The following is a 20,033-nucleotide window of genomic DNA, read 5'->3' as shown; positions in this document are numbered from 1 at the left end:
CTGAGGTCCATTATCATCATCATCATCATCACCACCATCACCAGCCTATCTACGCCCACTGCAGGGCAAAGGCCTCTCCCATTATTCTCCAATTACCTCCATTATATTACGGTGTTATATACCACTGTGCCCAGCGCTCATATGGCAGAGCTTTGATCAACCCCTCGCTTGCAGGATGAATTAAAGGTGACCATGAAGGCAACATATAACTTTGCTCCAATTGAAGGACTGCCTCATCATGATAGCGCCAATGCCTGTTCTAACATGAACTTCAATCAAATGAGTAACATGCTGAGGAAAATAGTAGTAAGGGTGGTTACTCAGCCGGTACTTTCATCATCATCATCATTTAATTACCCTTAAGGGCCCCTGACGGGGTATTAGACAACGAGGGGGGGGGGTCGAACAAGCATACACAAAGGCAATTGCAGGCCAAGAACACAAAGTAGGATACAATTCAAGAATTGGAATTACAGGACAATAATAATAACATAACTTGTTATACAACTAATAGCATGATTCAAAGTGGCATAAAAATGTGAAAAAAGCAACTGGTTACACACAGAAATTACGACGGTGCGGTACTTTCCCACTTTTAACTTGCGACGCAATACGTCTACATTATGCAACTGATTGGCACTGCCAAAATTAACCAGCTGTTGAAATAGGAAAAGACTGCAACTGGAGCTCATGGGGTTTGAAATGCAAAATAATAATTTTTTGTTGCAACAAGGCAATCAATGCATGGCCACATAAAAAAATCAACATGAACAAGACACAGATGCTACAAACGGCCTTACAAGCTGCAGTGACGCCGCACCATCTCTGCTGCGACAGCAGGACAACCTTTGAAGCAGAACGAATTGCAAATAAATTGCGCCCTTCATTTTCTCTCAAAGCACTGAGTGTTCAGGTGAGCTCAAGTTGTCCAACTCAAGTCCCTTTCTTCGCTCAAAGCCAGAACAAAGTACATGGCTCTACCATTACGCAGCATAAAAGTTACCATATTTACCAAATTCCAACGCACCCCCAATTCTAACGCGCATTCGTTTTACGTGACCTAAAGAAAAAAAAACTTTCAGTTTGTACACGAATTCAACGTGCACGCGATTTTAACTCCTTATTTTCCCCCAAAAAAGTTGTGCATTGGAATTGGGTAAACATGGTATTACACACTGAAACGCTGCCCTCTTTGTTATGTTTCACTAGGTTTGATCAGCATTTTCAAAGTTCCAGTTAGTTTGTGACTCCGTGATACAGTGTACTCACAGGCCCCTGGTTATTACTGCTCCCTTAACAAGGCCATGTCAACAAAATAGAACTTCCATAAGTTTTGAAAGAACTAGCCTTTGGTAACTTGGCTCTATTTCAGTCACAAAATGTCTAAAAAAGAAATATGCAAGAAATAATAAAAAACTTTCAAATTTCACACTACAGTCACATATTATCAGCAGGAGTGACATATACCTAGTCCAGAACTAAAACATGCTTATCAGTGTGTAAACTGCTTGATAGCGTTCAAGTGATAAGAACAAACGGAATTAGGGGCCCCACTCCAATCGTCCAGTCATGTCTCCTGGTGGCGGCTTAGGTTTGCGGCTACCAATCACACAAACAAGATTCTGTGATGTCACGGAGACGTCGCCGAGAGTGGCTAGGGAGTCGCCACTGCTTCGTGTGGTTTCTTTAATATCTCGATTATTTGTTGAAAGTTTGCAATAAAATTTGTACCCATGCTATTGGGACAAAGCAGTCTTTTAGATGCGAAGGATCTCATGGTCGGGGCTATGTCCCTCCCTTGTCGCTGTCGTCGTAGCACCGTCCACACCCCCACTGCGCATGCTCGGCTTGCTGAACGCCCGGTCCCTTCTATGGCTCCTGGAGCGACAGTGTTGCCGGTGTCTTCCTAGGCCGGCACGAGACGAGCACGCTTCATGCGCCTCCGTCGTTTCACCGTCGGCGGCGGCGATGTGCGTCGGCGAGTCTCGGCGGGCCGTGATTACAAGCAGCCCACAACCATCCGGGGAATGTGCACCGACCTCATCTTCAGCAACTTTAGGGTTCATCCACTACAACAGCCCTTGACTTTACATTTCACAGACCATAATGCGGTCATAATCAAAGCGGAACGCCAACCACAGCTTGATGTCACCTACGTTGAACATGATGATGATACAGTTAAACCTCGTTATAACGAAATTGAAGGGGCGCCGCGCCGCGATTTGCTCGTTATAGCCCAATATTTCGTTATAGCCGTAGCCGACATTTACTGCAAATATTATGCATTGTAGTTACCTAAAACAAAAAGCGGGCGAAATAACATCTTGCTGCACGGCGGTAGTCAACACATTCCGGAGGTAAAAAGGAAAAGTCACGAACCTACTTTATTGCAGTTCAAAACTCGTATTTCAAACAGACTTGACTACGAAGAAGTCCGTAATTGGACGTTGATGCACCTTCCTGATGTGAGCGATGGCTCCCTCAGCTGCGGCCGCTATGTTCACGCCATCTTCGCCACCCTCGTGCGCGCCAAAGTAGTGGCGCAGCACGTCCACCGCATCTAGTGCCTCCGACGCCTTCCTTAGCGCTTCTTTTCAAGCCACATGCAACAGCGCTGACTATGGACTCTCGGTTGCTCACGATGGTGGACAGCGTACTCGTCTTGCTTCCCGCCTGTCGCACTCGCGTTGTTGGAATCACACGGGCAGTACGATAAAAGATAAGGCTTAAGACTGCCAAAGCCCACGCCCACACAACTACGCAGCAACATCGGCGATACGAACAAACAGGGGGGGGAGGCAACGCAACCGCGCGAACCGTGTGCATTGGGGTTCTTCTCGGACTCACCGCGGATAGTCCGCGGATTCCCCGAAGCCATAGGGATATGTGGGAAAATCGAACGCCGGACTGCTTCTCGGGGAGCCCGCGGTGAGTGCGAGACTGTAAATCGAAGGGCCCCATTATCTGCATGCCGTGCGCAGTGAGGAGGCTGGGGGCTTTGTGGGCGCAGGGTCCATATGGCGCGCCATCCAGCTTTGCGCGCGTGGCGGGAGTTTTGAACTGCTCATACAGTTGCCGCGTCGCACACTGTCTCAAATCCGCGTTGTGCACTGTTGTAAAATTAGCTCAAAATTTGATTTCTCAACGAAATTTGTTCAATATATCCCGTAACGGGGAAATTTTACCTCGTTAAAACAAGGTTTAAATACATTGGTTTCTATGGGGACTTTCAAGGGGAATTACGATTTGCTCGTTATATCCATTATTTCGTTATAACCGTCTTGTTATAGCAAGGTTTAACTGTAATGCTTAAATAAAGACAAACTCATACCACGTCCAACGTCTCTCTCTCTCTCTCTCTTTAATGCCTCTCCACTCTAACACCCCCCTCCCCCCCCCTCCCCTCCAATAAAATTACACCATCTTCCCGTAGGGGAACCCTGAGTAGTATGCGAAACAGCCATGGGGTCAACGCAATTTCCCATTTCGTAGTTTTTTTTTTTATTACCAGTCTTCAACACACACTTACAACACAAAAATAACCACACTGCATTTGGTACAACACACACCGCCATTAACATACCAGCCGTGCCTCCGGCTAAGCTTTGTCATTTCGTAGTTCTGATAAGTGAAAAGTGTGGTAGTTACCATGGAAACCAAACGGTAAATATAACGGTAGCTACGTACCTCAACCTCACGGAAACGACGAACTGAAAACTAATGGGCACTTGAATTGACCCCATGCCTGCTTCGCATAAATATAACGGTAGCTACGTACCTCAACCTCACGGAAACGACGAACTGAAAACTAATGGGCACTTGAATCGACCCCATGCCTGCTTCGCATACTACTCAGGGTTCCCCTACGGAAAGATGGTGTAATTTTTTTAATGAACTGAACTTGTGCCTTGTAGGGCTTTTGCCAAGGTGTGTAATGCACTGTAAGCAGGCAGTTCAAAATCCATCCCTTTGAACAGAACACCAATTTATCCAGTCGAGGGCTTGACAGAAGCCCGCCTGGTCGGGAGACATGTTGAATAAAAAACCGAGACACCAACCAAACAAAACAGTTAAAAACTGGTTAGCGTCGATTGCTCTTGCCGAGCACATGGATGCAACATAAGATTGATTGGGATAATTCAAGAATCATTGGCTAAGAAAGGAACTTCAAATCGCGGCTTTATCTCAAGTCTTTGGAGATACAGAGGACACATCACATGCTTGATCGGAATGAAGGGTCCCTTCCCCCCGCAGCACACGTGCTGCTTACATCACAAGATGAAGAAAACATGTGTCCATGAACTTTCCTTCCCCCCAATGTGAACAAGGCTTCCGAAGCAAAGTCGAAACGTCGTGTTTCTTGCTTTGAAAGTTTTTAACCGTTTCTTTTGGTCGGTGTTTCTATTTTTACTTCACCCATTCATCCAAAATTCTGTGCACCAGAGGCGAGCCTACAGACCTTGTCCCTTGAAAATGTAGCTCCTGCTCCCTCGCTGCCAGTTGGACTGGTCAAATCCCAACAGGGTCGTGTCAATTCGGACGTTGGGTCCTGCAGACAGCAACAACAAGACAGTCACCGAAGGCCAGCACAGGCGGGCAACCCACGGCAGCCAGAAGTTCATGGTGTAAAGGACGGGGGAGCACCAAGGGCGTTCTGAAGGCATAGCATTCTGCATTATACTGACACCCAGTCTACTGCCCACCAATCTATGGCCCACTGCCACACTGTACAGATATGGCTGGCTCTTCACTACACCTAGTTTACAAAGTGAACAAAAAAGAAGGCAAGGAGAGACAAAAAATGATTGACAGTGAAGCTCACCGCTCTTGTAGACCTTGTAGGTGTCACTGGGACACATCCTGGATAAGAGTGGCACTGGAAACAAAGGAAGAAGAGGCGGACAAGACATCAACGTTCGAGTAGCATGCCAGCCCCACCTTTTACCGTTACTATACATAGGCAAACAACTTAATCAGGGAGGTGTTGCGTGAGGACAATGTTTTACTGTCACTACTGCATTCTACATGAGCATAACTGCAGCTGTCGATCATAGAGCTGTAGCTTCTTGAGCAAATTAACATAACTACTGAGCGGAGTCACATTGATTAGCACCGAGTTTTCATGCTGAACCTTCAAACATTTATTTTTACCAGGGTGTCAAACCGGAACCGAGCCGAACCGAAAACCGGAACTGAACCAAAAACTGGAACCGAACCGGTATTTTTGCCGGAATTGAACCCGAACCCGCACCGTTATTTTTTCGGCGCAGAGTTCATACACAAATCGTTTCTGCTCTTTTTCGTTACCGTCGGCAACTGAATAAGCACAATACTGTTTTCGCTGATACTGTTTTCGCTGATATCTGGCACAACTGCTTAAGGTTGTCTTTGAAATAGCGATGTTTTAAAAAAAGCAGTATCTTGGCTTTTTGTTAGTATTTTGTTTTTGTTTTCACTTTGAACTACTAAACACTTTTCACATTTTGCTAATAATTCGACTCATAGAACCGGTCTGCGAACTGGTTCAAGATCCTGAACCGGTTTGTGAACCGATTCAGTACGTGATTTAGTTGATCTGGGACTGAAGCGGAACAAAATGAATTCCTCTGAACCCGAACTGTAACCAAACCAGCATTTTTTTCGGTTCGACACCATTTTTTACCAATTTCATGGCTAATATCGGCTTTTTGTCTGTTCACTCACCGCTTGTACAGATTATACATGCTAGATGTCCTCCCACCGGCCATCAGCAAATTGGCAGGGAGCAGCACTTTCGAACCCTTTTTTTTGTGTTGGATGGAAATCCACTGGAGAAACTGAGAATATGGCCTACGCATTTAAGACTTCAGTCCAGTAATGTACAGTTAAACCTCGTTATAACGAGACGGGCTATAACGAAATAATGGATATAACGAGCAAATCGTAAGTCCCCTTGAAAGACCCATAGAAACCAATGTATTTAAAACCTCGTTTTAACGAGGTAAAATTTCCCCGTTACGGGATATAACGAACAAATTTCGTTGAGAAATCAAATTTTGAGCTAATTTTACAACAGTGCGTGACGCGGCAACTGTATTAGCAGTTCAAAACTCCCGCCACGCGCGCGAAGCTGGCTGGCGCGCCATGGGGACGCTGCGCCCGCGAAGCCCCCCTCCCCTCCCCTCCTCACCGCGGGCTCCCCGAGAAGCAGTCCCACTAGAGTGAACAAGAATATTCTAGTTCACTGTAGTCCGAAGTTCGATTTTCCCACGTATCCCTATGGCTTCGGGGAATCCGCGGACTATCCGCGGTGAGCCCGAGAAGAACCCCAAATGCACACGGCGCGCGCGGTTGCGTCGCCTTCCTCCTCCACCCCTCCTCGTATCGCCGACGTCGCTGCGTAGTTGTGTGTGCGTGGGTTTTGGCAGTCTTCAGCCTTATCTTATCGTACTGCCGGCGGGATTCCAACAGCGCGAGTGCGACAGGCGGGAAGCCGAAAGACTATCACGCTTGAACAGAAGACGGATATGATAAAAGCCGTCGCATCGGGCGCGAAGAAAGGTAAGGTGCACTCCGTGGTAAGGTGGCAAGAGACTGACGTGTGGACGAGTACGCTGTCCACCATCGTGAGCAACCGAGATTCCATCGTCAACGCTGTTGCACATGGCTTGAAAAGAAGCGCTAAGGACGGCGTCGGAGGGACTAGATGCGGTGGACGTGCTGCGCCGCTACTTCGGCGCGCACGAGGGCGGCGAAGATGGCGTGAACGTCCATCGCTCGCATCAGGAAGGTGCATCAATGTCCAATTACGGACTTCGTAGCCAAGTCTGTTTGAAATACGAGTGTTGAACTGCAATAAAGTAGGTTCGTGACTTTTCCTTTTTACCTCCGGAATGTGTTTATTTTACTGACTATCGCCGTGCAGCAAGATGCTATTTCACCCGCTTTTTGTTTTAGGTAACTACAAAGCATAATATTTGCAGTAAATGTCGGTTACGGCTATAACGAAATATTGGCTATAACGAGCAAATCGCGGTGCCCCTTCAATTTCGTTATAACGAGGTTTTAATTAGGCGATCTTTAGTACCAACTTCAGTGTCCCTTTCAACGCAATACAGTCTACGCTCGTTACAGCGGATCCGGCAACAATGGACTTCCGGTTACAACAGACCATTTCTGTTGGTTTGTTTGGTCCCCATGCATTTTAAATGGAGTCCACTCCGCTCATAACGGACCCGGCTAGAGCAGACTATCGGCTACAACAGACTAAATTTCAGGCGAAAATTGTTTCGACTGAATTTTTATAGCGGACTTCCGTGGGTCTGGCACCCAATATGCCCTTTCTTTGTTTAGTTTGGCAAGAAAACTTATGTCTGGCAACATTGGTGGCAGCCAGGTTGTTGGCGCAGCCAAGCTAAGCCAGCAGCCTTTTTTTTTTTTTTTTTTGGTGCTACCAGAGGCTAGAGTGGCAAGGCAGCTGATTTCACTGTCGGATAAATTAAGCTAATTAACGCAGTTGAAAATGGGGAAAAACAGGCCGACATTGCCAGACGTACAGGCCTGGCTAAGCAGACAATCCGCTCGACCGTAAAGAACGAGGCCGCTGCCGCTAAACGTGACTCCGGTCAGATTAAACAACAGCGCTACCGAATGCGCGAAGTGGTGGACCCGGAGTCGAGTCTGCCCGCGTCAAGTTTTTTTTATGTACTAAAGAACTCAGGTTCAGTGAAGTTTGGTCTTTATTATTTCCACACATGCATCGTTCCCCTTCAGTTTGGCGAAAAACATAAGAAATGCATCAAGTATGGGGGTTGGTTCCCATCCATTGTGTGCAATCTGCTGGTGACCGTGCGCAGTCCAACTGGGGCGGCATTCTCGTAACTGTCCCTTTTGAAAACGTCCCTTTTGCGTCCCTTTTATTGTGACGTACTTCCTGTTAAGCAATGGGCGTAGGCAGTAGGTTTACCGCGTTTGGGCTACGACACTTCCGGTTGTTTGCTTTTAGCCAATCAGGGCTCGCCAAAAGGGACACTTTTGAAAGGGACGCAAAAGGGACAAAACTCGAGAATACCGCCCCTGGTCTAACTTTCGATATCACAGCTGTCCATGATCAAATTATTTTGTACCAGCTGTTTCAATGACCAGTCTAAGATCATAAAAAAATGTGGAAGCTGTCTTAGGGGAACGTCAGGCAGCGATCCAATTTGTTTGACGAACGATTTCTGGAATTCTGCCTCGTCCTGAAGGGATTTGAAAGAGCCTAGCTAATTCTGATGGCCACGGCCGATTGGTGTAGTTGGTTAATAATAGCTCCTAGTTACACTCTTGCTTTATTTGCTTAGCTTATCATGCGCCTTTACACCCTTGACCGCATGCGCTAAGCCTTTTCCAAGTGCTGGTGCTAAGCTTAGGGAACGGTGTTTAGGTGATTCATTGCCCTCACGCGAACACTGTGCAAAGGTGCAGCAGGCGAGTAGAAAGAATGAAGTGTCTGTACTATGTATATGCAATATCGGTCAAAATACCCACTTCGAGCTCATATGCCCCCCCTCCCTGGTCTGATACGGCATACTACGGCTACAGCGGACGTTTTTTTACGGATTAAGAGGGTCCGTTGCAACGGACGTAGACTGTAAAACTGCTTCAACTACGTTGCATTTCTGATGTCTTTGTTTCCGATTATAACCAGCCACTGTAGAGAATTTGACCCCCTTGAAATTGTGGCCACAGCTTTTGGTACTGCTACGCCATATGGATTGATAATTGTTCAGGCATTTAACAAGGTGGGCCTGAAACTTCAGGGTCAGCAACATTGCTTTCCTTGGCAGCATAGATATTGTTATGAAGAATACAGGGCTTACCCCAACTGGTAAACTCCCACTTCATCTCCACATAGAAGTCCGGGGTCTGCATAAACAAAGACGGAGCCATTTTGAAGGAACTGCCACATTCAAACGACTGGAACGTCCATTACTCACACGATTTTGTAAGGCTAAAAAAATGTTTCCATTGCAGAGGAATTCAGTTAAAAAGACACACCCCAAAGTACTCGCTCCGTAAACAGCCTTATAATGTAACAAAGGGTTATTTGGCATCACAAATAAAATGATATACATGTAAAAGTGTTACCGTTTCTTTTTTTGCACGCAAACAAAACAATTTCCTGTGCCCAAAAATATTTTTATACAGAATATCTACAGACAGGGCTAATAATGAAAATTTCTGCAATGACACGAGCCGAAAAGTGGTTGCTTTTAAAAAAATGGGAAGTCGCAGTGATTTTCACAATGTCTTCCAATTCAAAAATATATGTAATAGTATACATAAAATCATTTTAGTTGCAGATGGAAGCCTTCTCTTTGACATAAAAAATGCATAGAGTGTTAAGTATCCAGTCTGATCTTTTAATCATTCTGAAACAACACTACGTTTCACTCCTTTTCTTGCAGTTAAATATGTGTGTATGCGACCAAAAAATTCTTTCTTCAAAAATATATAAACGAAAGATTAAACACGCCATAAAAAGTCTTTTTTTTTATATAGGGTGTATGCACTGGGCTTTCAACCGCATGGCAAAGCTCGGCGCTACCTGCGCGATATGTGCAATTGCACTCTGCTGTACGGGCAGTGCGTTTCCCAATGTGAAACGTGGTTTGCAGCGTGGTGTTGGTAAGAACGTTTCTGTGGACGGTGTTTTTTCTGCGTGATTAGTGAGCTTGCGAATGCCTTGTCCTAAGGAGTAGCCACCATTGTTTTCGCTTCGAGTCGCGAACCCGAAGCAGGCCGCTCGACGAAAGCAAGCGTGTTGGGTATTTATTTCCTTTTTCCATTTCAGAGCGAAGGCTAGGGCAGTGCTTGAAGACTCTCCAACTTCATTCGACGAATTCGCAAAGAAGTTATCGATGACACGGCTAATCAGTACCGAATCTGTTGTGCCCGTTTCGTTTCGGGTGGGCCCCGGGGCAATGGGCATCGAAGCTCTCACCTCGCACCTCGTCACATGCTTGAAACATTACGAGTTGGTAAATGTTCACAAATTGAGGTAGCTGGCGTACTTTATGGATGAGACGAACCAGACTGGGCACCCAGCCTCAACATGGGCAGCTTCGAGTGTTCCGAGGTGAACGCGCATACCCAACTTCTTCCAACTCTTCTTCCAAGGCATCCAACTCTTTTGTTGCTTTCGACTCTTCTCTAATGACCAAGCGCATTCCAAGATAACACACTAAAGCTTGACACTAGGTACACAGTTTGACTACTTCAAAAACAGCACAGTGACAAAGACGTATGGAGTGACAAACTAGAGCGCGTTTGTCATTTGCCTCTGCGCTGTTTTTGAAGTAGTCAAACTGTATTCCATGATCTTGTTCTGCTCATAATTTCCGCACTTGAAAATCATCGGTGGAATCTGTCGCCCCAGGTGGAATCGCTGTCGTCACCTGTGCACCTAATTTTATCACGTACTTACCACATGATAGCTTCCACTCAGAACCTGTGAGCAATTGCTCAGCTCTATTGGGAGCTGAGGTGGAGGGTGGCCATGCTGTCGCCAGAGAACCTTGCCATCTCTCATACTCTTCAAGAAGCACGCAGAATGCCTGGGTGGCACGGCAAAGCCAGCGCCTCGTCTCGCATGCCACCACCACATGAAGTATAGTCGCAGCCTTGGGTGGAGAAATTTTCCTAACCCAAGCTGCGGTCGTTTGAAGCAATGCAAGAAATAAGGAAATCAGCGCATGGGGATGACACTGAGTTAGCGCGAAATGCCGCACCTGTCCAACCGTGGGACAGTTGCATTCGTTGCGCGAAGTCAGACCGTCTTCAAGCACTGCCTTAGTTTTCGCTCCAAGGGGATAAGGGGGGGAAGGGGGGGGGGAAGAAAAAAGAAAAGAGGCGTGCTTGCTTTTGTTGTGCGGCCTGCTTTGGGTCTGCAGTCTTCTGTGGTTGTAGGAGGCATGAACAGTGCAGCCCGGAATTTTGAAGTGAAAACAATGCTGGCTTCTCCTTCTCCTTACAAGGCATTTGCAAACCCAAGAATCACGCAGAAAAAACACTGTCCACACGAACGTACTTGCGAACACCACACCGCAACCCACGTCTTGCGTCGAGAAAAACGCGGCAGAGTGCAACCGCACATATGGCATCAACGCCCTCGCGCAGGCATATGTACGAGATTTCGGCGCACGTTAAAGATCCCCAATTAATCCGGAGCCCTCCACTACGGCGCGCCTCATCGCCTGCACTGCGTCGGCGCGTTAAACCCTACAATCAATCAATCAATCAGACATCGTGCAGGTAGTGCCGTCGCACAGTCAAAAGCCCAGTGCATTGATTTGATTGATTGTAGGGTTTAACGCGCCGACGCAACGCAGGCGATGAGGCGCGCCGTAGTGGAGGGCTCCGGATTAATTTTGACCACCTGGGGATCTTTATCGTGCGCCGAAATCTCGTACACACGGGCGTTTTTGCTTTTCGCCTCCATCAGAAAAGCGACCGCCGCGGCCGGGAATCGAACCCGCGACCTCGTGCTCAGCAGCGCAACGCCTTAGCCACTGAGCCACCGCGGCGAAAAGCCCAGTGCATACAACCTACAAATCAAAAGTGGCTGAGCGCAACATTTAGGACATTTTACCCTTCTGTCAAATGCTTTTTTCCTTCGCCTTGATGCACAAGTGCAAAGAAAAAATTTATGTGGATGAATTTGAAAGCTATTGTACCTTCTCAGTGCTAGAGTACATGCCTACAACAGCCAGCAAAGAAGTCCCAAGACCATTCCCACAACTACATGTCCAAGCCACCTGCCAGTGTTCCTGATCCCCACTCTGGCCGAAGGCTTACTTTCAACACCCCCCCCACCCCCCCACCCCTTTAGGTTGCAGCTGCTCACAGGCTCAATACAGTTGCACATGCTCGTTTAGTGCTGGTCAGTACCTATTATGAGGTGCTCTTTGGGCAATGAGAGCTTTCTTGTGGGCTAGTTCGTATATTTCTAATTATAAATTGGCTCTTTGGCTTCTTTGCTCGTTGTCTTCTTTTGCTCTTTGGCTTCGGAAGAAAATGAGGCGGAAACTGGATACAGAAATGCCAGCTTTACTTTGTATTTTTCAGTGAACAAACCATTGTCTTGCACAAGAGCTGGTAGAGCTATGAAAGTTGCAATCCATCGGCTAAAATCAGATGTTATTCGTTTTGTAGTGCCTCTGAGCTCACTACCTTATAGTGAGCTCTCATTAGCCTGGCTAAATCTTCTGCAAGAACCCCACATTCAACCAGCTTCACAATCTTATTGCCTCAGTTCAGTAATAAAAAAAAATCGCTTTTACAGCACTTTGCCGGTAGGTTTTGATGTGCAATTACATTAATTCACACAGTAACAGCACGATGTGCTGGTATATATCAAGAACAAGGCTGCAAATACAGAAGTCAGACACATTCCAGAAGCATTGGAGGCCTGTGCCAGAAACGCCAAGCATGCAACTAGACTGACTGCGAGAGGAGCGCTCATAGATACAGTGGTTTGCTGCATTTGCCCAGAATGACTGCCCCTTATCTTTGTGTTTGCGTTTGCCTATCTCCATCGCCGAAGAAAGACAATGCCACTTAGCAGACCCCAACCTTTGTTTTCGGTTGCACCAACCTTGCTGTGACAAGCTGACAGTAGCCTAGGCCAATGAATTTAGCTAAATCAATAAGCTTAGCCAAACTGCTGATCCCGAAATATGAAGGGCAGAACAGATTGTTAAAGGGGACATGAAGACGACATATAACCTTTCTTGGTTAAAAAGAACGAGCCTTTGCTAACTCACTCAGCTCCATTCCAGCCTCGAAAAACAATTCCTAAAAAAAAAACAAAAAAGCTGCAGAAATACTGAAAAACCTTTAAATTTTGCACTACAGAACATAGTATAGCCAGGAATGACGTATTATGGGTTGGCGCTAAAAATAGTTTTCAGTGTGTTAACTGCAAATTCCAAGTTATACGGTCAAACCAAACTAGAGACCCCACTAAAATCGCCCGGTCACGTTTCTTGGCAATGGCTTAGGTTGGCAACTGCCAATCGCACAAACAAGATTCTGCGATGTTAGAAAGAAAACACCAGAAAACGGCTGGGGAGTCACCAGAGCTTCATATGCTTAAATTCTTTAATATCTTATTTGTTTGACGCTTGCAATAAAATTGGAATCACTTATTGGGAAAAAGCAGGAGCTTTAATCAACCCAACTTGTATTTTGTCTTCATGGCCCCTTTAAAGAAGTCAGCAGAACAAAAGCTCCCTGGTAAAGCGGGGTTCATACGACAGAGGAGGAGGCGCGCGAAGGCGGACGGATATGTGACGTCAGCACCACATGACCGGATTGTTCGGCTTGGCGGCGCATCCACACGTGCAGAGCATCGCGGAGTGACTAGCAGACGACACCGCGGAGGAAGCGAGGGGATTCTCGGCGAGGCACCCTGCGGAACCTGGTTTTTTGCTTGCTCTCGTTCTCCCATAGCGCCCCCAAATGCCCAGGCGCGCTTCTCCCTGTTTTCCCGACAACAGCCCCTGCAGTAATAGTCACAATGGAGGCAGATCGAAAGCGTCGTTTGGCTCCGATGGCTGTGTTGCTTCTTTCCAATTGGCGCCCGCACCTGTCACTTCACCACGCATCGACCACACCGCGTTGAAAAAGCCACCCTTCCACCCGCTTCCACCTGCTGCAACATAAAACCACGTGACCGCAATTAGCATGCGTTGCCAGACTCTGTGCCGCCCTATGTGCCAAAAACAGGTTCCATCCCCCGCGGAGGGCCACCACTGTCGAGCGGAAACATGCGGAGGCATTTTCTTTCCCGGAGCATCCGCGGGCGATCCCTACCAAGGGGCGGAGCTTAAAACCGGTCTTGTGAGCAGGCCCCGCGGGCCAGAAAGAGAGGGTTTCTCCGTCGTGTGAATCCCACTTTAGTCACAAGAGGATGGGATTAAAAAAAAAAAAAAAAAACGTTAAAAAAATTAATAATGTGAAGCTAGGTATGCAGGACCTACAGTCTTATGATGAAAAGTCACGCATAGTGTGCAGTTACTCAATGCACTGCAACCTGAAAGAATGATGCAGGCTGCACGCATGATCGAAATTTACAAATGCCATTTAACATACAAATCCGGGTGGCTGCCCGCACAGGTCTAGGAGGCCGTGTGGCACGCAGACACTCACGTCTCGGATGCGCTTCAAGAGATCCGGGATACCCCCAACAGATGTGCTGTAACGCTGAAGGTCTCGCTGGGTCAGCACTTCGGCCAGCAACTCGGGATCGCCAGTGCTGACGGCTTCGTGTACCACTGAGGGACAAACAAGAGAGCAGTGCACCGGCATTTACCCGGGAGACCTTCAACACTTCCCCAGTTGCCAGTGCCCCTTGCAATCGTGAACTTCCCCTTGAATTTTCAAATCACTGAAGCAGGGTCACACCTCCTTTCATCTGTGCGGACACCTTTGTCCTTAGTGAGAGCTGTCTATGAAGCCCATAATCTGTATTACAAAATTTGCAGTAACACATACGGAAAAAGTCAATCTACAGAGAAACTGGTAGTGGTAACAGCTTCTGTATGAGCACAATTAATAGTGTATTAATACAGAAATTTATTAATATGGAATTGTATAAAGTCATTACAATGCTAAACAGCAACACTGGTCAATTCCAGTCAGAATAGAAGTAGGCAAAGTGAAGTCCCAAAGTCTCAATAACAGCAGTAACATGGCACTTTTTGTCTTACTCCAGTGCTTCCCTGTGCCGATGCAAGAACCATTAGAACTCGTAGAACTCTGCTAATGGAAATATAGCACACAATTTGGGTCAGTGAAGACCATGAACCAAACTGTTTTTCTACGTTGCTTTATTTTCTTTCTTTTTTTTCCCCCCAAGAACCTCACATCCATCAAAAATATACTTTTTTGTTCTGCGGGACCCCAAAAAAAATAGTTTCTTGCATCATTTTTGCTTTTTGCAAAATTAATCAAGTGAGAGGGGTGGTTGGAAAGGATTATTCCTTAATTCCTTCATCAGCTCATTCATGTCCAATGCGAGATGAAAGTGTAGCTTGCTGGGCCAGGTGGTGCATTCTGATGTTTTGGAAAAACCAGCGAAAAAGAAACACAAAGACACAAGTCAAAGAAAGGACAACACACTCGCTGGACTAAGAACTGAATATATAATTGAAGAATGACACATCCTGCGATCAACCGACCAACACGCGTACGCAAAGTTTTCAGCACAAGTAGGCATACACAATATACATTACAACCACCCTAATCCGCATTGTAGGAACGCAATCTTTCTATCACTCGAGGCAATGGACGGTACACTAACTCATTTTCCTTCTCTTGCTGCCTGATATAAAACGCTTCAAGTATCTTTCTCTCCCCTTTCATTCTACCTTTGCCTAGAATAGTTACATTTTCAAACTGTGGCGAACCAATGTGCTTGCGACAATAAAAGGCGAGATGACCAGCTCCTTGAGAGTTGCTCAACGAGCAGTGTCGTCGTTAGTTAGTCCAGTGAGTGTGCTGTCCTTTCTTTGACTTGTGCCTGTGTTTTTTCTTCAATGTTTTTTTTCCAAAATGTCAAGATGAAAGACAGGGGAAATGTTCACAGGGGAGGGCACTGGACCCCCATTAACAGCCACGTCACAACCTACTGCAATTACTCTACCAAGGTCCCTGCTCTCTCAGTCTCGCACATTTCAATGTTAATCCCTTTCCTGGTTGTCACAAACCCTGCTTATGTTCATGCCCAATTTATTTTACACAGAGGATAAATGCACATGATATATATTAAAAGTCTTCTATAAGAGAAGCTTTGTCACAGCTGATGTCCCCCGAAACAGCACAGTTTACCAATGGTCTTACCACTACAAAATGTCTCTGATAATGCACCCAGTTGTATTTCAAAGATACCCACATCAAATCCTACAGCGAACAATACTAATGTTTAGGTAGTCAGTTAAACCTTCTCTATCAGTTTTAGTGCCAGGTACGGCCTAATGAGCATTGTGCTTGACATCCACCCGAGACATGACGACGCCACACACTAACAAGCCTCCACAAATGCAGCATTACCTGTGTAGCCATCGTTGTTCTCCACATTGACGTTGGCTCCGTGGTTAAGGAGTATCTTGGCCGCTTCGAGGTGCCCCAACGTCACAGCCAGCATCAGCGCCGTCCTTCCACGGCAGTCACGCTGCTCAATGTTTTCCTGCGAAATTTGAAAAAAAAAAAAAAAAAAAAAAAAAAATTGCACTTCAACAAGGCGTAGTCACTGACACCGAAAGTGTGCTCTGCAAGCTCAGTCGCTGCAGAAATTCGGTGACACAATACGATGCATCACTAGCGCCAAGAGGTGCCCCCATTTATGCACGCCCACACCAACTAATTACAAAGAGCACTGATGATCGGTCATGACGCAAGCATTTAGCACGTACAACACGCTACGCTGATGTTGTTAACATTGTGGCCTGCTCGCTGCATTAGTGAGGAGCAAGGCTGCGATCTCACTTGCCCCGAGAAATAGTGGTGAAGGATTGGATAGAGGACCGGCCCTGCCTTTATGAAGGGCAGGACGGGTCGTCCAGAACAATCATCCTCAAAGAAGGCAATGGCGTGAATTCAGAGCCCGCCCCATGGAGCAGCAACACAGGAGAAACAACAATTGCTGGGGCAGCCAGACACCGTCATAAGCACATGGCATATGTTAAGCTAGCAGCATCTGTTGCGGGAGAAGAAACTGTGCAGCCATCGCGATAGGCTGCACAGCCATGAAAAGAGTTGTGGCTGCTATTATTTCGTCCATCAGGTGCCCCTACCCTCTCCTTCACTATCGCAGCTGCGAAGCTTTGCAGCCCGCCTTGGTTTTCATTGTGACAATTCCCTCCTCTATATATGTTTTAACTTCATTGCCCGCCCATTCTTGCCATCATGCCTAGCTGATGATTGATTGTAGGGTTTAACGCGCCGACGCAACGTAGGCGATGAGGCGCGCCGTAGTGGAGGGCTCCGGATTAATTTTGACCACCTGGGGATCTTTAACGTGCGCCGAAATCTCGTACACACGGGCGTTTTTGCTTTTCGCCTCCATCAGAAAAGCGGCCGCCGCAGCCGGGAATCGAACCCGCGACCTCGTGCTCAGCAGCGCAACGCCTTAGCCACATCATGCCTAGCTGCATGCTCTGCTCCTGGGAGGCCCTGGAGTGTTGATGGGAAGGAGAAGGCAGGTCAAGGTTTCTTCTTTCCACAGCAAAAAGCACAGGGACTGCACAGTGCACTCGCACCACTCATTGCCCAACTGTGTGTGTGCATATAAGAATCATAAGATTGCCACACCTGTTGTGTAGAAGAAGGCACTGATAGTAAGAATCATACATGCTGTAGAAACAATAAAAAAAAGCAGGTTGGGCTAAAAAAACAGGAGGCTGAAATTATATCTTCAATGGGAATCAGCTTGAATACAAATGAACCCAAAAGAAGAAGGGAGATACACGGCACAGCATGGCAACATTTCTTCTGCTGGGCATGTCGGAAGAGTTTCGAGAATTCTCAGATCTGAACTGCGACACCAAATACAGCTACTGACAGATTTCCTGAAGGCAAGGGCGTCCACACACTCCGTCCTAAAACAGCACTGTCGTGCATCTTCCGCTTCTGTGAACAAATGTAGCGCAGCAGAAACACAAGGGACGAAATAATGCACACGGACGAGTGCTACATTTGTTCACTATGAATTACCAACTAGCCCAGTCTACAGCTTTCCTCTTCTGTGTTCGTTTATATTCAAGCTGACTCCCATCACAGAAATTACGCACCAACTAGCACAGACCAGAGCCATTCTGCTGCAATTATAGGTTGTGCTTCTAAGTAAAAAAGTGAAATGACAAGATAACAAATTTCCTCATTTTTTCATTTAATGCAATACATTTGTTTTTCTATTATTGCAACTGCCATAAACTTTCCCGGCCCTTTTTTTTCCAACTCCCGCCGTTTCTGCCTGCTCCCCTAAAACACTTGTAAACATTATACGTGCTACAAATTGAGTTTGTTGGGAGATCTTTATGATACCTACAACACAAAAAGCCACTCGCAAACACGCTGCATCACAAATGAAATGAGAATCAGGAGCACTTGCTTAGGATCTGCCAAGAAACCCTCGTGGGACACTGAGGCGCTGCAAAAGTGCTGTATTGGGGCTGCCAATCTGTCACCCCGGCTTGTGTAGCATCATTGACGGCCTTGCTACATATCCGCTGACGCGCTTCTTGATTGGCGCCTCCTCTCTCTTCCCCTCCCGCTTTCGCTGCCCCTTCATTCGAAGCACACACTTTCAGGAATGTGACGTAAAAGCACTGCCAGGAGCGAATGGGAGCAGTGCAACATAAACCAACAAAAAACTCAATAGATGGCCAAACAAAACGTTCAGTTGCTACGTAAGTTTCCGACGCCTCTTCGAGGACGTCCACTCAAGTTATTATTGCCACCAGTTTTCAAGCCGGTGTAAAAAGGCGCAAAACTGCAATTGCCTCGCAATCTTCTGAGTGTGGTTTTTAAAAAAAAATCCCTTCCCAGATGCACAAGTGCGCGACAGCTCGCTATCTCGGACGTCATTTGACAGCTGTTCTCAAGACAGGGTAGCAACTGTCGGCGGGGCGTTTTCTCTCCTAAAAAGTTCCGCACGAGCACCAAATCAAAACCTAATAAATATCCACCGTAACGAGCTATCTGTAAATATGATTAGCGTCAGAATCCCAGCCGCTGTTAATTAGCGGGAGGGAAGATCGCAGCGCAGAGATGGCAAGGACTGGCTACGTCAGCACCTAACTGAGCGCTCCGTACGATTACAACAAATGTACGATGACGCTTGGTCGTTCAGCTAGGCTAGATCAGAGTAGAAGCAAGTCGAACACGCAGGCTGCTTACTGCGCTCTTGTCGAGCAGGGCTTTTAGGCCATCGTAGTCGTTATGCCAGGCCAGCCAGTGGAGTGGGTACTCCTCTTGCAACGACGCCCGAAGCCTTTCCGACGACATGGTCGCGTTATGTCGGCCTTCGTGAACTGGCAACGGCGTTCGGGCGATGAGTCATTGCATCCAATCAGACGTAAACACAATCTTCCGACCGGCACAGCGTTCCGAAGTCAGAGTGCAGCCACCATTATGGCGATTAATAAAACAAACAAAAATGCACTTACGCGTGGAGAGATGAAGCCGATTAAACCTTCTTTCTGTTCAAATAAGTAGACAGATGATACAAACACTTCCAGACAATAACTTTGGCTATTAACAAAAACAAAAATTAAAAACACACAAAGCTTACAATACGTGTCTGCACGCTCTCCTCAACGGCCCATTCGGCATTTTCCGCCCATGCCCATCGTAAAAAAAGAAACACAGCAACTTAGTGTGGTAGCAGGCGCCATCTGCACCAGAACCGAAACCAAAATTAAGAAAAATGTGGCTCAATCCAAGCTGTGAATGTGGTTGGACTGCGAGCTGTAAACGACACCCACAACGATTACCCATGCGACGTCACTTGAATTCACACACGTGGCTCTAAAAAGAGTGAAACTAGAAGCTCTGGCAGCCGTTCTCTGGGTTTCGGTGAGCGGAGTCCTCGCAACCGAGTGAGTGAACGCAGCAGCGACGGGAGAAAGAAAACGGAGGCGCGTACGGTGAGGAGTGAGGAGGTAAACGGCACGTGCTACTATGCTCTCTCACTACCTCCCCCTCACTCTTGTTACAGGCGTCGCCGCCAGGGAGGTGGTGGTGGTGATTTGAGTTTTAGCATAGCGGCTCCCGTACGCTACGCTAAGGTTAGCGGGTAGCGGGACCGGACTGCGCATGCGCGCGCGGGGAGTGCGAGGAGGTTTCCCCTCAGCGGAGGGAAAGAGCGGGCATGGCGAAGGCAGGCCGCGCGGAACTAATCCACCCCACGCTGACGAATTTGCTCTCCCCAGTCGCGCCCCGCTACCCGCCGCCGTAGCGTTAGCGGACGGAGCACGCTATGCTAAAACTCTCAAATAAAGGAGGGAAGA

General features: G+C 47.0%; 1 protein-coding gene across 2 annotated transcripts in view; it reads right to left on the bottom strand.

Annotated features, from left to right (window-relative positions):
• Positions 1–19,321, bottom strand: part of LOC144172884 (ankyrin repeat domain-containing protein 13D) — a 57,328-nt gene extending 38,007 nt beyond the window's left edge. The window contains exons 1-6 of one of the 2 annotated variants that reach the window (XR_013323124.1): positions 18,922–19,321; positions 16,075–16,210; positions 14,173–14,297; positions 8,841–8,886; positions 4,823–4,876; positions 4,460–4,549 (exon numbers count right to left, since the gene is read on the bottom strand). Coding sequence is in view for 1 of the 2 variants with exons in the window: in XM_077701469.1 (XP_077557595.1) it covers positions 4,460–4,549; positions 4,823–4,876; positions 8,841–8,886; positions 14,173–14,297; positions 16,075–16,210; positions 18,922–19,029 (559 nt within the window). In the remaining variant the exon portion in view is untranslated. The remainder of the gene's footprint in view (positions 1–4,459; positions 4,550–4,822; positions 4,877–8,840; positions 8,887–14,172; positions 14,298–16,074; positions 16,211–18,921) is intronic. The other variant, XM_077701469.1, reaches the window with a different exon arrangement.
• Positions 19,322–20,033: the final 712 nt, after the last annotated feature.

This window comes from Haemaphysalis longicornis, unplaced genomic scaffold, assembly GCF_048455015.1.
Source record: "Haemaphysalis longicornis isolate Haplotype H1 unplaced genomic scaffold, Haemaphysalis longicornis Haplotype H1 scaffold_263, whole genome shotgun sequence".
Classification (NCBI taxonomy): Eukaryota; Metazoa; Arthropoda; class Arachnida; order Ixodida; family Ixodidae; genus Haemaphysalis; species Haemaphysalis longicornis.
The sequence above is the reverse complement of the archived record's forward strand: the minus strand, read 5'-3'. Positions and strand labels throughout refer to the sequence as shown.